General features: G+C 35.2%; 1 protein-coding gene across 1 annotated transcript; it reads left to right on the forward strand.

Moving 5' to 3' along the window:
- Window positions 1–17697: 17697 nt before the first annotated feature.
- Window positions 17698–19183, forward strand: LOC124632573. Its single transcript, XM_047167448.1, has one exon. The coding sequence runs from the start codon at window positions 17890–17892 to the stop codon at window positions 19150–19152; it is 1263 nt and encodes a 420-aa protein (XP_047023404.1). The 5' UTR covers window positions 17698–17889; the 3' UTR covers window positions 19153–19183.
- The last annotated feature ends 2903 nt before the right edge of the window (window positions 19184–22086 follow it).

Below are 22086 nucleotides of genomic sequence, written 5' to 3' on the forward strand. Positions count from 1 at the left end.
GATGTCTTGCGGTACCTATATCTCATTATTATTGTCGTTATTATCTCAAGAGCCTTTGTCCCAATTATGTTAGGGTCGACTTCCAGTCACGATGCAACTGAGTACCAGTGTTTTACAAGGAGCGACTGCCTATCTAACCTCCACAACCCGGTTACCCGCTCAACCTAACACCCCTTGGTAAGACTTACTGGCTTCTGACTACCCATAACGACTGCAAAGAATGTTCAATGACAGCCGGAACCTACAGTTTAACATCCCTTCCAAATAACGGTCATTGGTATCCAAAACATACGTAGCACGTACATACGAACTTAGAAAAGTTGCATTGGCAGGCACTTGCCAGACCTGGAATCAAAGAAGCACGCTCATACTTGAGAGGTTGGTTCTCTACCCACTAGACCACCACTTCTTCCACTAAGTCACCACGACTTTGTCATCTCATCATCATCATCATCATCTCAGCCATAGGACGTCCACTGCTGAACATAGGCCTCCCCCTTTGATCTCCACAGATACCTGTTGGAAGCGACCTACATCCAGCGTCTTCCGGCGACCTTTATAAGGTCGTCTGTCCACCTCGTTTTCGACTTTGTCATCTATTTAATGTTTTTTTACGAAATAATACGTGTAATATTTTTGCCACACACAACTTAAATGCGGACTAATTAGAATCACTAGTTTTATCCCTATGGTCACATCTATTGCGGTTCAGTTCTCAGCGTTTTGTTTAGTCTGCTGTGCTTTTGCCGTTAAAGTACAAAAAATAAATATATGGAACGTTTCTAATGGCTATGCGTATTCCGTTGTTTTCAAGTCAACGGGCCCTTAAAATTCAATATCAGACTATTCAGATCTTTGATTTTGCTGACCCCGTAGTAGCTGGCATAAGGGACAGGATCCGCGTACGAAGTCGCGGGCAGAAGCTAGTATAGTAATATAAACCATACCGTTATTGTTTACATTATAAATAAAAACAACAAAATGGCATCGAGCGCTCATAAAAAAACCCGAAAAACTCACAGAGACCCTTCGAGAGATTTATGTTTCCGACTTAAAATAACTTTGTTCCTGAATAGTTGCTGTTTACCTTTCAAGGGTTGCGTCCCAACTTAGACAGTAACAATTTGGAATAGAATTCCACAACCGTTTGAGAGGTAAACCGCCTGTTCCTTAGCAAAAGTGCATGTTTAGAATATTCGGAAAGTGAATACCAATTTCTTTTCTTTTATTCCTTATAACCTGTAAAAATTACTTAAAATATTTATGTTAGCTGATTTTCATTTATTATAGGTATCTCGTTTAATTTGACCTAGTTAGAAAACAGCAATCACCTAGTTTGTATGCTTTCCATAATGATCAGTCATAATATTTGATTTCCTAAACTAATATATGTCGATAATTAAGTTGGTTCACTGTAAAATTCAAATGGAAACATTAATTTATAATTCAGAAACATGACACTTAATTACGTTACATAATTTAAATATTTTGTGTTTATTACAAACATAGCTTATAACTATAATAATTTCTATGAAATAAACGTAGACATTCAGAAGGGAATTTATAAATTCAAAAGAATACTTTAAATCTATTTAAGGCTGCTAAAACAACGAAACTAAAACTATACGACTTTAATCTGTAAAGTTAAAATGTTATTTCAGAGCCTTCGGATTACAGTTTTAACCGCAGCCTAAAACTTGCAGCTTGACTTAATCCATGATTATCCATAACACTGACACTAGGATCCACATTAGCCATTCAATGCTAATCCGGCGTCTAGTCAGAATCACTTCAATGAGAATGCTAATACTGGGAGGATTTGACCCGCTGAATGACACTGGTAATTTCTCAACCCTCTGTGTCCGAGATTAGTTCGCGACATAAACTTCCCAGCTGCCATGAAGAGGATACGTTTTGATTAATATAATTTGTTGATCCTAATTAATGATCCTTCTCAATTTTAGAGCAATTTACAATATTGTTGGATGTCTCTAAAAACTAATGTAATTAAATCATTGCTTGGTAAATTTTTCATTAGCTGTAATTTGTATGATTCGGTCTGGTTTATATGCCTTCTACCTTTAGTCTATAGAAAGTTTATTAGGAGATACCTTTCTTTATTTTTCCCTGCAAATTACTTAGTTCGTCATTTTAACTAAACTGTTTACATCTGTCTATGCAATTTCTGCATTAAACATGGTAGCGAACCTTCGGCAGAAATACTATCACATACTTAGACTGATCTTCTTAACCGGCTTCATGTTCCGCACCACAGAGGTCATACGATTCTTCAAATGAGAAACTGGAGCAAGAGTTTAGAATTGAATACAGTCACCAAGCCAATTACGTAATAATGAAGCCCAATGTCGGCTGCCCATAATTATGACCAAACTTGTTCCTCTGGGAATTTCTCTAGTAAACGTCAAAGTTCGAAAATTCTGTGGAATAGTTAGAGGAGTAGTTATTTGAGCTGTATCTGCCCATTCAAATACAGGTGCACATTCAAATACTGTTTGAGTATTGTTCGTTAGTTCAATGTACTGTTGGTTAATATACCTTCCTACAGAACAGAAGTTCGATCTAATTCCAACATAGGCACTCAGTGTTGTGAAACTCTTACAAGTCCATCAAAAAAAAATTCAAATTCATTCGTCACTTCACGCACATGGTGCATCTGCGTCTGATACTGACTTTATTCAGAGTGTAGTTATTTTCAACCCCAAATCCTTCAAATTGTCAAACGATCACTAAATGTCAATTTACTGTAACACAAGAAAGAATTCTATATAAAATAAACTTTCTATTGATGTATCACTTAATGCTAGAGGAGAGGTTGACTTTAACGCTCATTCTCTTTACAAAGATCGATCATTCGTCTCTAAATTGTAAACTATAAAATTAAATCAAATATTGTGTTATAGTTTTAATGTTGTTTCAGCAAGAGGCCACAAAATATTGTTTGATAACAAAGTTTTAAGGGCCGCGGTTGAGACTACACAATGTTCAGACTTTATTTTATTCCAGTCAAAGTTAATTCTCCTTGGAAAATGTAACGAAGTCAAGCTCAAAACTTTGCTTTTCAATAGCAGTTTAACTACGTAATGGAGTGTGTCGACTGTACTTTAAAAAGCAAAACCACAGGCTTATCTTCAAGTAATTACAGTTAAACCTAATCCAGTTTTACTCGGATCACGCGAGTTTTTAACCCACTTTCCGAGAAAAATATTCATCAAGATTGTATGTGAATGTATGGTGCGAATTAAATGTTACAGTTCCTAGTATAGTTAAGGTCTAAAATACAATAGAGGTAGTGCGATGTAGTAACGATAAGATAGTATCGCCGAGGTGCCTAATGAAAGCCAGGCGAACGTAGCGGAAGAATCTATGTGGGATGTTACTGTAAAGGTTGGGTAAGTACTAGAGATTAACACTGATAGGGAACTAAGTAGTCCGACTGTAATTAAAATGCTGATTTAACTAGATTACAAATGTTAACGAGGTGTTGTGGAAATGTCTGCTGAAATTCATTGTTCTGCTTTTTGTATAGTAATACAAATAGTACGCTCATTAAATAAATGATTTAAATAAGCAAATCTAATGAGTGTGCATGCCAAAACGTTGGAATTTGTGATTTTCGGATAAATTAAATGTATTAAGGAACCACCACGGAGTATTTTTAGGCTTATTCATTAAATCACAAAAGATCACAAAATAATATTTTACAAATTATCACAACTCTGTTCTAATATATGCTATATAATTGGATATACTTCCAAAGCATACCTGCAATAATTCCTTTGTGAAGAGAGAAATTAATCAAAGCCAATGGTCATCAAAGAGGATCTCGTAGACACTCGTAACGAAGCTCTGATTTAGATTGTAAAGCAGCTCTCGATATTTGCAATCGAAGCGATAGTTTTACAATAAACAAAGTAAACCAAGCGTCCGCTTTGTTGCAAACAGAATCGATTTCAATACTTCGCATCCGAGATATTCAAATATTTTTCGATATAACTTTCCTGAATCTAAATTTTGAGTCATTGAAGTAAAGCGAGTTCGCCAACGCGAGGGGAATCATAGTGCAAAGTTATAATTGTAACCTCTTCAAGCGTTTTATTAGCTCCAAAATATTTTCGCCTCCCCAAGGAATCCTGAATGTTTAATTAAAACTTTGTTTTGTGTAATAAAAGCTGTCGGTATCAAGGTACAATCTGTCAAAGTTGCTCATTAGCTCGAAGCGCCTTGGCTACTAGCGTGAAGTTCGCTACCTGCAAATTGTACGCTCCGGGATTTCTTCGAACGTGAATTGCTGCTGTGACGTACAGTGCAAAACTTACCTGATTAACTAAAACGACGTTAGATTATACGTCTTCCTTATTTGTGTCATCAAAGCTAAATGATAAAGTGGTTGCCCAAAAGTGAACAATAATTTGAATACGTGTTGCTTCCAACTCTAATACATGTATTGACAATATAATCCGGGCTCTTACCGCACAAATTGAAAGGACCCTTTTCCCACTGTTTTCAGCTGATGCTTCAAATTGGAACGCGCTATTGTTTGAACAAGAGGTTATTTGCAAAATTAATTCATATCGCTCTCATATAAATATTCATTGGGACCGCAAGTAAATTTTATTCAAAGTCAATCCACCCTTTCGGATTATAATAGACGATTCGTTAGCAAAAACTGGTGTTGTTCGAACTGAAACCTAAACAAATGAGTACAAGTTGTGTACTGCGGTTCTTCACTTTATGATCGTCTTATCGCACTATTTCAGCTGTGTCTGTGCTCTATATTGTGAAAGATTCACTGCTTGTTTTAAGTTTTAGTGGTCATTTACTGTTAATGGATATGATATAAGTGTATGTCTAAAAAGCGCTTAAAATAAATTGATGTCATTAAGAATGAAATTACATTTTAATTTGATATTGGTCACATTTGCCATGATGGATTTTAGGTCAAAAATAAAACGCTATGTGATCGTAACTTTTATTGATGACTAATTAAATAAACAACATACAAATCTTCTCTAAAGCCATAACTCTAGTGTGCGTGACGGTGTCCGCAATAACTGGGTAATCCTGTTGTCACCGGGGTCAACATATAAATTGTCGGTACCTTCTCCGTAATACCGCAGCACCTGGACTGGTTTAATTTATTCCATGAATTAATAAGGCGTCGCCGCGTGCTCGCAATTGATAGTTACATAGTTATTGCTGGACTGTATCAAAGTTACATGACTGCGGATTGTAATTTGGAAACATAATGTGAGGGTACGGCTTTATAGATGATGGCTATAGGATAGGATGGCCATCACACAACGTACTTGACATGAGGTAGGTTGTATATACGTTACAAACCGCTTGAGTAGTTTCATGTTTTTAAAGTAATGTATGGTAATTCAGTTAAAAAAATATCATGTTTGTTAAATGAAATGGTAAGTTAAAAGTTCCGAAATAATTGTGGATCTACAGTTTGTACCCTTAGCAGGTACATGGAGCAAAGCAAAACACGACACGACAGAGCTTTTTTATAATAATTTTGCACGAGCGAGTTTAATGCCCTGTACAATTACAGTAACAAGAAAATGCTGCTAAATTATAACGAAATGTGAACTAATATAAATACGGTTTGTAACCAACAATAGGTTGTTAGCAAACTCGTTATACCACAGAAACATTTACTTCATGTTCTTATTAGCATGAAAAATGAAATAAATAACACTTTTCTCATAAGAGTGGACGAGTGTAAAGAAAAGCAAGCACTTATTACTGCCCTCAAGTGTATGTTAATGTAAACGTTCTCGGCCGTATGAAAACATTTACGGTGGAAATTATTTATAGTAGGGCCGCCGCCATTTTTCATCGCGGCCATTTTTGTCCCGGACATTTGCGGACTAATTCGCCGTGGCCCTTTGTCCTATTGTGTTGTTGAATTAAATTATTATTTTCTATAGGATTTGGGGTAAATTATTTTGTTGTTTCAAAGGGTTGCCCGTCTTTATTATTACTTTTTGTATTGGATGATTAGGTTAATTAGACTGACTTTAGGTTGTTATTTTAAAGTCATTAATGTAGGTATAATATAAAAGGAAATTTTATTAAATACGAGCTGACAGTTGTAAGGTACGAACGATACAAAAACGTCGTCACAAAACAAAACGAAGAAGTGTCTTTAATAGAAAGAAATAAAGATAAAGAAGTGCAACATTTTCAAAACGTGCGTACAGTTTCCAATTACAAAAAAGTCCAAACGAATTAAAAAAAACCTGAAACATACGTACCTAAAAAAATATGCGACAAAATATTAAAGCATTTTCATTGTGGACATTCTAACTAGACAATAAAAATAAACGCTAACAAAGCACGCTAACGAAATGGAGAAAACTATTGTATTTGCGAAGGTTTCACAAAAAGACAATTTAGATTTTGTGGCAAGTGACACCCATCCACGAAAACGGGGAAAAAACAGAAAATATACAAGTAGCGGTACGTTCGCAAACTTTTATGTTAAATGAACAAATATTTGTTGTTATACAGGCAACACAGTACTCATAGTAGTGTAGTGTTGACTCTGTGAGTCTATAGGTATGTCAGTGGCTCTCAATATGTTTGCCAAAACTTTTAAGGGTCACTGATCTATATGGAGCTTCAACAACTTTTGCCAATAGAGGTGTTTGGTCGTTTAGTGAAACATTTTTAGAATATTCGGTACTAACAATTCATGAATATCATCATCATATTTCTTAGCTTTCTAAAATGTGCTACTGCAGGGCACAAGCCTTTTATCATATTGTAAGTAAGCTTTTGTCACCACGCTTATGGAGGTGGAAAGGCGATTACGACATCTAATTCCAGATTTTCTCAAGATGTTTTCCTTCACCTTTATCCAGGTATTCAAGATATACTCAGTAAGTAAGTGCATATAATCTACAAAAGTTAAATTAAATTAACACAAGGTACCCGTGCCTTTTGCCCTTCAATTGTTTTAATGATAAAGTTCGTTATGAAGCAGCCTATAAAGTTTTTACGCCTGCCATTAATTTCCCAGCTCCTGTATTACCGCTAAACTAATTACAAGCCATGTTACTTTGCCATTAAAATTCTCTTGCCATACAGAATGTATACGTAGTTAGAATTTAACAGTTCCCTATAATTATAGGAATGATCAGCGAGTCTGAAGGCAAGGGCTGGAATACTGCTAAGCCCTTAATGTAAGGGCTGGGACGTGACCGTGTTATACTTATACAGTTATTTTGTTCCTGGTTTGAAAACTGAAAGCCGTTTTAATGGGGGAATGATAATATTAGATACATGATAAAATTGTTATGGTCTTCTACTGATGTCTATCTACATGAAAAAGAGAATAAGCTAGTTCAAAAAACAAGTTGAAAAAGGAACAAGATATCCATTTTTGGCAGTAACTGCCTTTTGCAAGGTAAATGCATATTTTAGGGTACAAAAAGTTCTTTTATTCCGTTGAGTTTTGTTTTCATTTCCCCTTTACAAACTTTCTGTGATAACATTTTCAACTGCTATTATATTTGGTACTTTTCCTGGAAATCATCAATATTTAAATATTCATCTATATTTACATTAAACGAGGAATTCTTTGCAATCACTAAAAGCCAATTAAAACAGTTTCGGTCGCGCTGTCTCTGAAATTGTACAAACAGTGTTAAAAAAAAGCGAGTTGTCAGCGCTTCACATTTGCATACGGATTGCAAATAGTTCGCTATGTGTTGCCTATAAGCTTCACTGGGAATAACAAGGTACAGCTCTACTGAATATTTAAACCGGTAAAAGTTAAGCTAATTTTGTACGACATAAATATATCGAATTGTAGAACCATCATTTAAAAGAGTGTTTGTTTTGAACAAAATTAGAATAAATCGTGTATTATTCTAATTTTGTTCAATCAACCATAAGATTGGCTAATTCTATTGATTATCCACATTATTATTTTTACAAATTAGTAGCATCTGAATTTAGAGTAAGTAGTAAAGTTATATTTTAATTGAAAGAATAAAGACCTCCATTTTATCAAAATTACCAGCACACTATTTTTATGAGTGTATTAACAGTACAGTGATTCACATACATTCGCCAATAGGCAGTCATAAGTCGCTCTGAAGCAAGCCAGGTCACATTAGACGGAGCTATCTTCGGCCGACATTTGCCAAAAAAGCGCAATAAGGGGAAGTCGGTGCCAAAAGTACTGATAGCGATCTCATTACCCGGCAAAAAGTCGGCTTAACATAATCTTTAGGCTTATTTGCAGCCGAGATAAGTCCCCTACTAAATGTTGAGGATATTTTCGTCACCTTTTTATCAAATAATGAGGTCCAGAGCATCGACTTTGATACAATTATTTACGCCTACATTACGAAGGGTTGTAAACGCCTTCAAAATAGAAGAAACATTTTATTTGCGTCATTTTTTAACCGACTTCCCAAAAAGGAGGAGGTTATCAATTCGGCCGGTATATTTTTTTTTTTTTTTTTTTTTTTTTTCTATGTATGTACATCGATTACTCCGAGGTTTATAGACCGATTTACGTGATTCTTTTTTTGTTCGACTCGGAATAGCTGCCAGTTGGTCCCATAGTCATCAGGTCAGGATCTGATGATGGAAACCCTGAGAAATCGAGGGCAACCTTCGAAAGTTGTAGGCATACATAGGGTAAAAACTTGACACTCAGGTGTACGCCTAAAAGCACTATTCAACAGTGAAGATTTGGAGCTGATCTGATGATGGAAACCAGAGAGGGTCGAGGGAACTCGACAACTGAATATGTAAACTACCTCGTGTTTGGGCTTAAATTATTTGTATTGACAAGACCTTTGCAACAGTGAAGGTTTGGAGCTGACCTGATGATGGAGACCAGAGAAAGTCGAGGGAACTCGACAACTGAATATGTAAAATACCTCGTATTTGGACTTATATTCTTTGTATTGATGAGAACTTCCCACTTGTATGGATAGTGACAACTATTCGTATCACTGAAAAGCTTTAAATAAAAAACTTTTTTACAAAAAAATTAAACCGACTTCCCAAGACACTAAAAAGCAAAAAAAAAAACTATTTTTAGGTGCATCGGCCTAGAAGTCGGTGGCAAAATTAACTTAGTAACATCCATAAGACACCGACTTCTAGGCCGATGCACCTAAAAATAGTTTTTTTTTTTTGCTTTTTAGTGTCTTGGGAAGTCGGTTTAATTTTTTTGTAAAAAAGTTTTTTGTGTAACAATATTGACTTAGAGGCTTATAACGTTTTTAAGGGATAAAGAAGTTTTGTTTTAAAATAAAGTTTTCTTTAATAGTCCAGCCTTTGACAGCTTTACGTTCTTTGAGTTATTTATTTAAAGACCACGCACGAGTAACGTTTACAATAAATAATAGTTAAAAAAAAACTAAAAAACACGCTTTTTATAGAAAAATAAACTAAAAAATAGAAAATAATTTTTAATGAATTTAAATTAAGAAAACAGTGTTAAAAATTTCAATGAATATAAATTAATAATAGTGTGAATACAAAAAAAAATATTATAGTTAAAAAAAAACTAAAAAACACGCTTTTTATAGAAAAATAAACTAAAAAATAGAAAATAATTTTTAATGAATTTAAATTAAGAAAACAGTGTTAAAAATTTCAATGAATATAAATTAATAATAGTGTGAATACAAAAAAAAAATATTAAAAAAAAGCGTGGGGTGCATGGTGTCAATAGTTATAAATATTTTATTGACAGATATGAGTACAGTGATTTTCATTTCGATAATATCTTAAAAAGCACCCCACGCTTTTTTTAAATATTTTTTTTTTGTATTCACACTATTATTAATTTATATTCATTGAAATTTTTAACACTGTTTTCTTAATTTAAATTCATTAAAATTTATTTTCTATTTTTTAGTTTATTTTTCTATAAAAAGCGTGTTTTTTAGTTTTTTTTAAACTATTATTTATTTTCTACTTTTTAGTTTGTTTTAAAACTATTATTTGTTTTGTAGAATTAAAATTCTTTTTAGTATACAAAAATTTGTCAATATTAGAGAAAACGGCTAAAGATAATTATCGGAAATAAAAATTAACATCGAGTCCTGCCTTATCGACTGTAGAGAAAAATTCTAGAAAATTTTAATTAATTTTCTTACCTTATCGACTATAGATGAAAATTATATAAATTAACAAAAATCATATTTTGCAAATTGAAAAGCCTAGAAGTCGGTGTCTAATGGATGTTACTAAGTTAATTTTGCCACCGACTTCTAGGCCGATGCACCTAAAATTAGTTTTTTTTTTTGCTTTTTAGTGTTTTGGGAAGTCGGTTTAATTTTTTTGTAAAAAGGTTATTTATTTAAAGCTTTTCAGTGATATGAATAGTTGTCACTATCCATACATGTGGGAAGTTCTCATCAATACAAAGAATATAAGTCCAAACGAGGTAGTTTACAAATTCAGTTGTCGAGTTCCCTCGACTTTCTCTGGACTCCATCATCAGGTCAGCTCTAAACCTTCACTGTTGCAAAGGTCTTGTCAATAGAAATAATTTAAGCCCAAACACGAGGTAGTTTACATATTCAGTTGTCGAGTTCCCTCGACCCTCACTGGTCTCCATCATCAGGTCAGCTCCAAATCTTCACAGTTGAATAGTGCTTTTAGGCGTACACCTGAGTGTCAAGTTTTTACCCTATGTATGCCTACAACTTTTGAAGGTTGCCCTCGATTTCTCAGGGTTTCCATCATCAGATCCTAACCTGATGACTATGGGACCAACTAGCAGCTATTCCGAGTCGAACAAAAAAAGAATCACGTAAATCGGTCTATAAACCTCCGAGTAATCGATGTGTATGTGTAACCTTCTCCTTTTTGGGAAGTCGGTTAAAAATGGAATAATTTTATCAAATTAGTGTATTGTCATCGGTCCTCAATAAATCTACAAAGTTTGAACGAAATCTGGCCGTTTAAAGTGGGTCAAAATCGCGCCCAAAGAAGTCGGTTACAAACCTACAAACATACAAACATACAGGTGAAGCTAATAAAAAGCGTGTAAAAATAAGAGAAGATATTAAAAAAGAACTTTGGATTTAAAAGTCTAACTTTCTGTTTTTATCAAGAGTCAAATGTTTTTCTTCATTTAATATCTAAAGTGGACAAACTGAATACTTTGAGCGTTTAGGCTTAAGTTAGGCACCCAAATGGGACTTGACCCACTGCCGGCTCTCACTTTCCCTTTTCATTACAAGATTTACATAATATCATAAAAACCTTTTAAAATTTTGAATTTAAATAATCTGTTCTACGGACAGCCGACCGAATTTTTTACACTACCTACCTATTAAAAATGATTTCATTTTTCCGTTGTAATTACAAAGCTTTTTTGCCGAGATTAGATTTGTGCGGGCGAGTGGTCCTCTGGTTAATGAGAATTTAAATAGATATACGTATAAACGATCATAATTAATATACAGAAATTAATGTTATTAACTTAATAAAACTGTGAGCTACATTTTAAGTCCAATAAAATACAATGCTTATCTCGCGTCGTAAAATTTCAGCATCATAAAATAAATACTGGCGCATTATGTTCATTAAGGTGGTAAATAATAATGAGTAATAATGATCTCTTTCCATCGCTGCGTTTGTATTAAGCCAGCGCGCAGTCGCGGTAAGCCCACGGTCACTGGGGAGGGAATACAGTAACCATATCGCTATGATTTCCCGGGATATGCAATGTTACGTTATGAATATTTCCGAGGATATTGTTGAATATTTTAGTGTTTAGGAGGGAATTTAATGGCCGAACTGTGTATAATTAAAAGCTTTTGTGGAATTATTAAGAAGTATCTGGGGTTAGAGAGCTATTATTTCTATTATGTACCTACTGATTGAAATTTTTATGTAAGCTTGTTTAATACGCACGTGTATGTCTCAAATCAGTATTAATATAGTAAAATAGATGGGCACCCCAATCAACGTGTATAACCGAGTTAATGCAAATGTATGTTACAGATACTAATATTGATATTAATACCTCCGCACGAGGTGGTTAGCCAAGCCTAAGATACATTAATCTACATGAATATTAAATGATCAGACTATAAAACATTGTCAGACACGGTGTGGTATGCAATGTATTAGAGTAAAAATGTTTATATCGTGACTTAAGTATGAAATATGAAGTGATGGCTTTTATGACAGTTTTTGAAATACGCGTTTATTAAACGCAAGATAGAAATTGACATATAAATAATAGACACTTGCATTATTAGAACTCGAATTTGTTTGTAGTTTATTTATGTATTATTCTTAAATACGCATGATACTAGACATTAAATAAAATAATTTCACACATTAGAAGTAGAAGAACAAAGAACCACACTGACAGTTGATATATTATAGTATAGTACAAATAATAAGAAACGCCAGTAGTACCGGCAGATCTCGTCCAGCGCCGCAGTAAGCCAATATCCGCGGTGGACGAGACCTACTCATTTCCGTGCCGACTGTACCCACTCAGTTAGAGTGTAGAGAAATGCAGCAGGTTCACTGAATATGAAAAATAAACATATTCAGGAGCAATAATGTGAGCTTTTTACCAAAAAAACGTAGGAAGTGCTGACAAGTGTGAGGCCTTTTTGGATTTTTTGGCTATTTTTAATAAGTTACTTTTAATCTTAGTTATCAACGTTACAAATGGTTGATAAATTGGATAATGAACTTGACTGAGTTTAAAAGTTGCATTTTATTTTAGACTGTTTCTTGAGGCAACTTTGTGCAACTGTGCAACTGCTATGTGCGTTTTTATGCGTCAAAGTTGTATTTATTGCAATTTTTGAGATCCTCACACTGATCCTGCAACCCTGGAACTAATATTGTCTAGTCATAAATGGAAGTTCTGTTTCTTAATGTAGTATACTGAGCCTTCTGACCTTACCACTGTAGTGTCATCACAAGAGAGGCTTAGGTTTCTCATACAGGTGACGTGGAAATAGAGGAAGTCTTTTGTTACATCAACGTTGAATACGTATCACGGATATACTACGTCTCTTGTTTTGACATACAATCTACCAACAATTCTATATGTTTTGTACAATATACCAACGAAACCTGAGCTGTATTACATTTGACTTTGTGACGTACATATTTCTTGTTGTACTCACATTATATCACAATGTGTGCAAAATAATATTTTGATTGAGAGTGAAAACAATATCATAGTTTGACCTACTTGTTTGTCATATTAAAACTAAATTAATATAGTACTTAACTATAGTAGTGAAATTCTAAACTAATCTCGAACAAACGTTTGATCTATATTTAGTAAACAAGACATGACTCAAAGTTTAATTAAGAATTTAATATTCTGCCAGGAAACACCTTGATAGACTTAAGTTTAGTTTGAACCTTATTATAACAATTTCCTTTATCCACTTCCTTGTATTTCAGGCATTTTCCACTAGAGCGATGACCGCTTTGCAAGAAACTACGATTACTCTAACTTTTCTTCCCATACAAAAAATATTATATGGTAAAGCTTGAAATTGAAAACACATTCAAAGAAAAGATAATTATCGTTTTTCACTGTATTCTACAGATAAACTCCATCCAAAGGTTGTCTGGAAGAAATTGCTATTTAGCAATAAGACCGCCGATTGTACTGTGTTTTTGTATGTTGTGATGTCCTCTGTTGTGTCTTGGTGTACAATAAAGAATATTTTGATTTGATTTGATTTTGATTTGATTAATTTTATTCATAACCGTGTTAGTTTTCATGTAACAAATTACAAATATGTAAGTATATTGTAATATCCTAGAATACCAAAAATAGGTATTTAATGTATACCGGGGCGTTGGCGTTCCACTGAACCTAATATAAGGCTAGTAATAGGCGGTGCGTGTGGCGAAAACGGTGGGTAGTTGTTTATTTCGTGCCACCTTCTGTACAAGCCGTACTCTATCTTACCCTATATAAGATAGGGTGTATGCTGTAAAATGTAGGCACTAACTATTACGAAAAGGAAGTGGCTTGTCAGTTCTGTAATTAATAATTACAATTTTGTAAGCGTTCTCAATAGTTTATTTCTAAAACACCGTATTTTATGTGTTCTCTTGTCAATATTAATTATAGAATAACGATTCTCAAGACAAAGTTTACCGAACTCTATAACAGTTTAATTGATCAAAATATCAACAGAGGGTCGTTATTACATTAGCAAATTGACACTGGATCCTAAGAGCCAACATTGCTAGGAACGTCACGGTCAAACAGTTTTGAAACCGCTACTCCCGTCAATGTGAGCAGACCTCTACAAATATAATATCATTAATATTCATTAGACGTTAGGAGTCGAAGTCAGAACGGCGTCTGACACGACTGCTGATCATTGTTGCGTTCACCCTACTTGTTCTAATCCCATGGTAATCTATGGAGCGATATTTCAACCGCATTGCTTTACAAGACACTGAACATTTGCGAATATATTTTAGACGGGGTCTTTGAAAAATGCGGTTTATAATATCGAAATGAAAAATGATTTTTAGAATTCAGAATATGTTACATTGAGAGTAAGACTATTGTAAGTTTAAAACTTATACTTTAAGTACTTTGACATTTTGATCTTGTTCTTGCTAAGATGACTGGGCTAGAGGGACCCAGTAGCGTAACACAAAGTTAAAGTTACGCCATTGAAATCTACATTAATTTTATGCTGATACAGCGCCCTTAATATCCATCGATTCCTTTTATAGTACGTGTTAAAGCACTTTGGCAACTAAGAAACCTATCTAGAATGTATTAGAGAATTTCACGGCAGACACTGATTCAGCATAAATTGCTGGAATATATGAAACCCACACAAAATACCTGATTCACTGGCGTATATTAGACGAATAAAAATATACGATCTAGCGGGCCGGTCACAAAAACTCCCGCGCCCAACTTTATCATAAAAATGTAGGAGTTTTTTGGCCTAAATTAAAAACTGAAACAATTTCGTTATGAGCTCTTTGTAATTACTAGCTTCTGAACAAACAGTGCTAGTAGATAGACGGCAAAAACATTGTTTTTATTACTCTGCGTGTCTGAAAGAGAAAGATAAATTCGCTTGTTTTTCTAATTAAATAAATTATAAGAGTATTTTTTTTGACTTCACGTTAGCTGTAGTGTATTCATTGAAGATGTTATTAGTTTTTGTGAAGTTAGACTTCTTGAACAATTCATAAGATGATTGGTTCTGTAAGAACTTATCAAAAACTGTGTAAGTTGTAGTGATCATAAAACAAATAAAACCTAAAACAAACATTCGATTATTTTTTGTGTCGAAAAGCATATTTTATACATACGAATGGAAAAAAAGTACAAAAGAAACCTTACATTGAAAGAATCGTGTGGTTCCTCCACCGCGAGTGCGATCATTAACAACTAACCACCTCCGTTCCTTGACATTTTATAATTAGTTTCTACTGATTATTTTTCCGACCCAAATATCGACCAATAGAATTGCACCATTCGACGTCACGTGGTACAACCTACATGGTATTATACTGAAAATTTTTTGAATATTTTCTCTGGTCGTTGCTACGTCAAACTGACAGGTTGTGGCCGACATTTGGGACGGAAAAATAATCTCCCGAATACCACACGAGCTTCATAATTATCTGGCATTTCCCTCAAGGTTCCCTGCAAACAAATAAAGTCGTCAAGTTTTTCAGGAAAAATCACTCGCGCTTCGCGCTCGTTATTTTTTAACCTGAAAAACTTGACTCCTTCATTTGTTTGCAACGAACCTATCGGAAAATACCCGATAATTTTGAAGCTCTTGTGGTATTATAAGTGAAAATACATTCATTGTATAGCACTTGCTTTTCACCACGTAGTTAATGAATACTGTTTTTAGATATCTTCTCTCATATTTTTGGTAGCTGTAGAACATTTAAAATTTATAAATAGGTCATAGAACGTAATATTCCGCTTAAGTGAGGCCTTTCGTGAAAATCTCAAAGAAACCCGGAGTTTAAACGCTGAAAAGTAATCCATGTTTTACATTTTCCTTTTATAGCTGTTAAAATTCAGTATTTTGATAGACATAAAACGTGCAGGATCCATCTTCATTCTCATTCTGCGTACATTCAAGGTTTTATTATGAATCCGTGCTGTACCCACTGTAGGCTTTTTACGATGCCAATTCGCCAAGACATATGTAAACGGTGCTGCTCGTAAAAATTATACAAACTTACTTGTACACCAAGAAATTAAAAAATGGACCTTATATGCTGTGATATAGGGGTGGTGGCAGATGCAAAGCAAAGTTTGTAAGCTGAAGAATATTATTCGCGTTAGCTAAAGGAAGGATTACCGATGGAAGAAGACCGTTAATATCTCGGGCACGGCTTTCTTTGAATAAAATTTGGGAGTCTCGTGTTAGTTCTCCGAGTTAAGACTCGTTACACGTTTATGTGGTAGTTGAATACTCGTGAGCAACGCTTTGCTTCCCAAAGTGCGGGAATAAGTGGCTTCGGTTAATATTAGTTTTATACGATTTCTTGAGATTTTTCTTTGAGAAAATATTTTTTGTTCATGATATTTTTAAATTAAAGCGAATGAATAAGCTATTCATTTTATAAAGTGGAATGCTTTTTATTTAGACTGAATGCTAGATCGAATTGAGGCAGCAGACTTTTTCATTCGTTTAAATTAAATGACTAATCATGCTTGTTCCTTTGTCTGCAATGATAAATTAGGCACAGAAGATAGTCTAAAAATCAATTTTCTAAAACAAAATACACTCGACCTACTTTACCCAAGTAAAAACTTCCGCTGCGAAAATCTACCATTCTAATTCAGCGTTGTTTTCCCACAATACCGTGTCTGCAATTCCCCATAATTACGTGTCCGAAGGCGTTTGGTGGTTTTAACTCAGCGTAGTTAGTGCTAGCGAGGTGCGCAGTGGCAGCGTGACGTCACTTCGTAGTGTTGGACTCGCTCTGACCAGTAGCGGTTGACTTATGTTATAAGCAGAAGCGAGATGGTATAGGAGTCTTGAATTTGGTAGTCTGATTTGAAAAGTGATTAATATTTTCGTTATTACATTATTTAGTTATTACATTTTGAAAGAAAATGTAACGCTACAAGGTGCACATTGTTTAATATCAAATAGATCAAGTTGTTTTCATCGTCTTTGAATGTATAGGATACCCAATCGCTAACGCTTGTAACTAAGTACGGTATCTAGCCTTAATTTTATAGCTAGTTTAGGCAAGCGAGTTCCGGTGATGCATAGCAGACAAGCAATTTTGTAAAATAGTGCGCCTAATTTTTAGCGAAACCGACGATTTACCGAGGTTCAAGTAATTTCGCTGCAAGTCGCTGATGCATAACTCTGCATACATTTCGGTAAACGGCCGCAGTAATTGTAGGCCCCGATGTTTTCCAATGTAAAACATTTTTGGAACATGTTTCTGGTATAAAATTTTTGGTTGTTTTTCTTTGTGGTAATTATGGCAACTATTGTTTATAAACGTTGTATAAAGTTCCGAAAATGTTTACTTAACAGTATATCAAATACTAGTTTCTGCCAGCGGTTTCACCCGCATCCCGTGGGAACCTCTGCACGAACCCGGATAAAAAGTATAGCCTTCCTCGATAATTGGGCTATCTCTATCTGGGACTCTGTTGTTTGTACTGGACTCTGTTGTTTGTACTTTGTTGTGAACGGACGTCTCGAATATTTATAAAATTAATAAATAAAAACTCGCTGAATCGTGACCTAGTTAGTTTTTACATACTGACCGAATCACTCTGTGAAACGTAAACAATACTTTTGCTTATTATTGTCAAGCAAAATAAAATGTGTAAAGTGTTACCAAGCCAATATCTGTGACACAATGGCGAGCAGCCCCTTTAGCCGGGGTGACCGGTGTGCCCGGAGTCCGCCTCCTACACCCGTGGCCGCAGCTAGACCTACACCCGTGCCTGCACATGCACCCCCTCAGACGCCTACGCAAAAAAACGAGGTGGAGGTGATCTCGACGCCAGAAATCCAAAACTGGATGAAGATTATCGACCAGTATCTAGGTGAAGTGTGCACTATTGCTACAGAGGGCAAATTAAACTCAGACCAAAAAATGCGCATAAGTAGTTTATGCATGAAAATTAGCCACGGCACATCTCAAATGGCTGTTCAGTACCAGTCCATCAAGATGAAAGCAGTTATGGCTACCTCTACCGTCGAAAGACTGGAAGAACAAATGGAAGAACAACTTAATTTGTCGGAGCAACTACAACAATTGAAGTTGACAATTGGAGCATCTAACAAGCCAAACACCGGACCTTCTTTTGCTGATATGGTTAAAAAAAGTTCCAACAAATTTATACAGCCCTTAAATTTAAGCTCAGTGGCCATCTATCCTAACGACAAATTAAAATCCAGTGAGGAGACAAAGTCACTTGTACAAAAAATCATATGCCCTGAACAGATGAAACTACAAGTGAGAGGACTACGCAAGACTAGAAACGGCGGTGTAATCATCAGCACTGAAACCAAAGACGACATTGAGAAAGTTAAGAAATCGATGCAGTCAACAAATACAGGCCTAATAGTCGGCGAACCCCATAAAAGAAAACCTAGAGTTGTAATTTGTGGAGTGCCCTCATCGATGCAAGATAAGGAAGTATTTACGTGTTTGTACAACCAAAACCTAGCCGACAAACTACAGGACTGTAGCCTAGAGACGTTTTTGTCCTCTGTTAAGCTGAGCCACAAATCAGGTAAGAAGGATGCTGATACCTGTAACTTTATAATAGAAGTATCTGCACAAATACGTAAAGCCCTCATGTGCAAAGACCGAGCATTCATTAACTGGTCGTCCTGCCCTGTAAGAGACTTCACTCTAGTGACACGATGTTACAAATGTCAGCAGTACGGACATGCGGCTAAATCATGTCGGGAGACCACCTACATATGTGGGCACTGTGGTGAATTGGGTCATTCCATCAAAGAATGCACCAAGAAAGAAGAGGAACCAAAATGCGCTACTTGCTTGCACTTCAAAAAGCCAAGCAATCATAAGACAGGTGCTGCGGACTGTCCGGCGAAAATTATGGCAGAAAATAGGTACATAAATTCAATAGATTATGGAGGCGCCTAGGAGCGCCGTAAATTACGATTCTTCAGGCCTTATTTGTTATTATTATACTATTTTAAGTATGTTTCATAATATTATTAGTGACATAGATAATTTCTCTGTATCTCAATCGGGAGTGTGTGATGTTGAACACTGCAAACAATATCTGTCCTCTTACACTAGCCCACTAACCATACTAACCCAAAACATTCGCAGTGTTTTTAAGAATTTTGATAACTTAAGCATTTTTCTAAAACGTTTGGACATAAATTGTGACATCATTGTCCTAACCGAATGTTGGCTTGCTAAGCAATATAACATACCACAAATACCGGGATATTGCATGTACAAGAGTAACTCAACTACCAATCAGAACGATGGCGTGATAGTTTATGCCCGAGATCATCTAAATGTGTCTATCATTGAACCAAAAATGAACGACTGCAGCAGATTGTTGGTTAAAATTGGAGCTGATTTTGCGATATTGGCTGTGTATCGATCTCCGTCCGTTACAAATGTAAACAATTTCACGTACTCTTTAAACGACACCTTGCAAAGCCTATCATCCTTTAAAAATATAATTTTAACTGGAGATATTAATATCAATATTCTTCCGGGAAAAACAGATGCTTCGGCAGAGGAATATATGAACCTATGCGCCTTCCATGGGTTGCTACCCGCTCACACGCACCCTACACATCAAAGTGGCTCCTGCTTGGATCACATAATGCTTAAAACCAACTTCCCTGCACTTACCCTTGTAACTAATTCCACAATAACAGATCACAGCGCTACCCTGCTTATTCTTAACTGTAAATTTCCTAAGGTCGCCCCTCGCACAGTATCTAAATTAAAGATACATAAACTTGAAGAAGACTTAGGCAATATTGATTTTGACCCAGTGTACAATTCCGCTGATCCGCAGTTTTGTATGTTGTACCTAATTAAAAAAGTGCAACATGCAATTCAAAAGAACACAGTCATATCTAGATTAAATAACAAAACCTACAACATCAAGCCTTGGATCACGACCGGTCTTATACGTTGTATGAAAAATAGAGATAAACTGCATACAAAGGCTAAAGGTAATCCGAATAATTTAATATTGCAAGTGTCATATAAGCGATATCGTAACTTTTGTAACGACCTCCTAAAAAAAGTAAAACGCAATTATGATAATACTGCACTGAAAGAGGCTGGTGGAGATAACAAAAAGATCTGGAAAATTGTTAAAAATGTGACGTACAATACAAAACAGAATCAGTCTTCTTCAGGTTTATTAAATGCACATTCATCACAGTTAACAGCGGCGAATATTGCAAATAATTTCTTTGTTAACGTAGGCAAGCGCTTAGCTGAAAAAAATCGTGGACAATCGCAGTGCCTAACAAGCTCATTGCATGCACCCAACACTACCTTATCATCTTTTGTGTTACTAGATACTGACGAAGCGGAAATTGAAAGGATTATTATGGGTCTAAAAGTCGACTCTGCAGTAGGCTGGGATAACATATCTAACAAAATTCTAAAGCAATTTAAAGACCTTTTAGTACCGCCCTTAACGGTCATCTTTAATAAATGTTTAAATACAGGAGTTTTCCCTAAGTGTTTAAAAAAAGCTGTTGTTGTCCCAGTTTACAAATCGGGGAGTAAAGACCAAGTGACAAATTATAGACCTATTTCCTTACTGCCCTCTATGTCCAAAATATTGGAAAAGATTATAAACAATAGGCTTTATAAATATCTGGAGGATAAATCTATTCTCTCTACGCAGCAGTTTGGATTTAGACCTAAAATGTCCACTGATGATGCCGTACACCATCTAACCGCCTATCTAGCACAAGAACTTGATAAAGGTAACCACACAGTAGGTATATTCCTCGACCTAGCAAAAGCTTTTGACACGGTTTCTATTCCCATCCTGTTGCGCAAGCTTGAAGCCATAGGTATCAGAGATATTCAGCTGAAACTTTTTAAAAGCTACCTAGAAGAACGAACGCAATGTGTCAAGATTGGAAATGTTGTTAGCGATGATGAAAAAAGCACCGATTTCGGTATTCCCCAAGGAAGTATTTTGGGCCCTTCACTCTTCCTAATATACATAAACGATCTCTGTAATCTAAATTTAGATCACGGCCATATCGTTTGTTATGCAGACGATACGGCTCTTTTGTTTTCAGCTGACTCAGTAGAAAATGTCTACAAGTATGCGCAAAACGGATTCAATGTTATTAATAAATGGCTTCAAAATAACTCTCTAACTTTAAATGCTGACAAGACAAACTACGTCAAGTTTTCGATGCGCAAGCAAAAACTAATTGGCACTAACACAACATTATATGCACATTATCATAACTGCACAACTTGCACAAATAACCAGTGCGCTTGTCCCAGTATTAAAATGTCACGTACAGTAAAGTACCTCGGAATTATTATAGATGACACACTTTCGTTTAAAGATCACATTGAAACTGTAAATAATAGGATTCGTAAATTGATATTTGTTTTCAAAAAATTACGTTACATTGCAGACCCAAAAATAATTAGACAAGTCTACTTTGCTCTATGTCAATCGATATTAACATACTGTATTACCACATGGGGTGGAGCGAGTAAAACATTGTTGTTAATTATTGAGAGAGCCCAGAGAGCAATTCTCAAGGTGTCTACTTTCCGGCCCTTCCTTTTTCCCACTAACCTGCTATACAAAAAGTGTGAAGTACTAACCGTCCGTCAGTTATTTATAATGGGCATTGTATTAAAACAGCACTCAGAGCTAACATATAGCACGGAAGTTACTAACAAAAGACGTAAAGATATAGTCTGTCCTCAAAATCACACCAAACATGCTTTCACATCAAAATTTTACCTGTTTCTTGGTCCTCTACTTTACAATAGATTGAACGCGAAAGCAAACATTTATGACTTGAATCAAGTAAACTGTAAAAAAGTACTGAA

The sequence above is a fragment of the Helicoverpa zea genome, chromosome 8, assembly GCF_022581195.2.
Source record: "Helicoverpa zea isolate HzStark_Cry1AcR chromosome 8, ilHelZeax1.1, whole genome shotgun sequence".
NCBI classification, from domain to species: Eukaryota; Metazoa; Arthropoda; class Insecta; order Lepidoptera; family Noctuidae; genus Helicoverpa; species Helicoverpa zea.

Coding starts and splice junctions, on each gene's coding strand:
- LOC124632573 (XM_047167448.1), top strand. CDS start 17,890: ATGGCGAGCAGCCCCTTTAGCCGGGGTGACCGGTGTGCCCGGAGTCCG.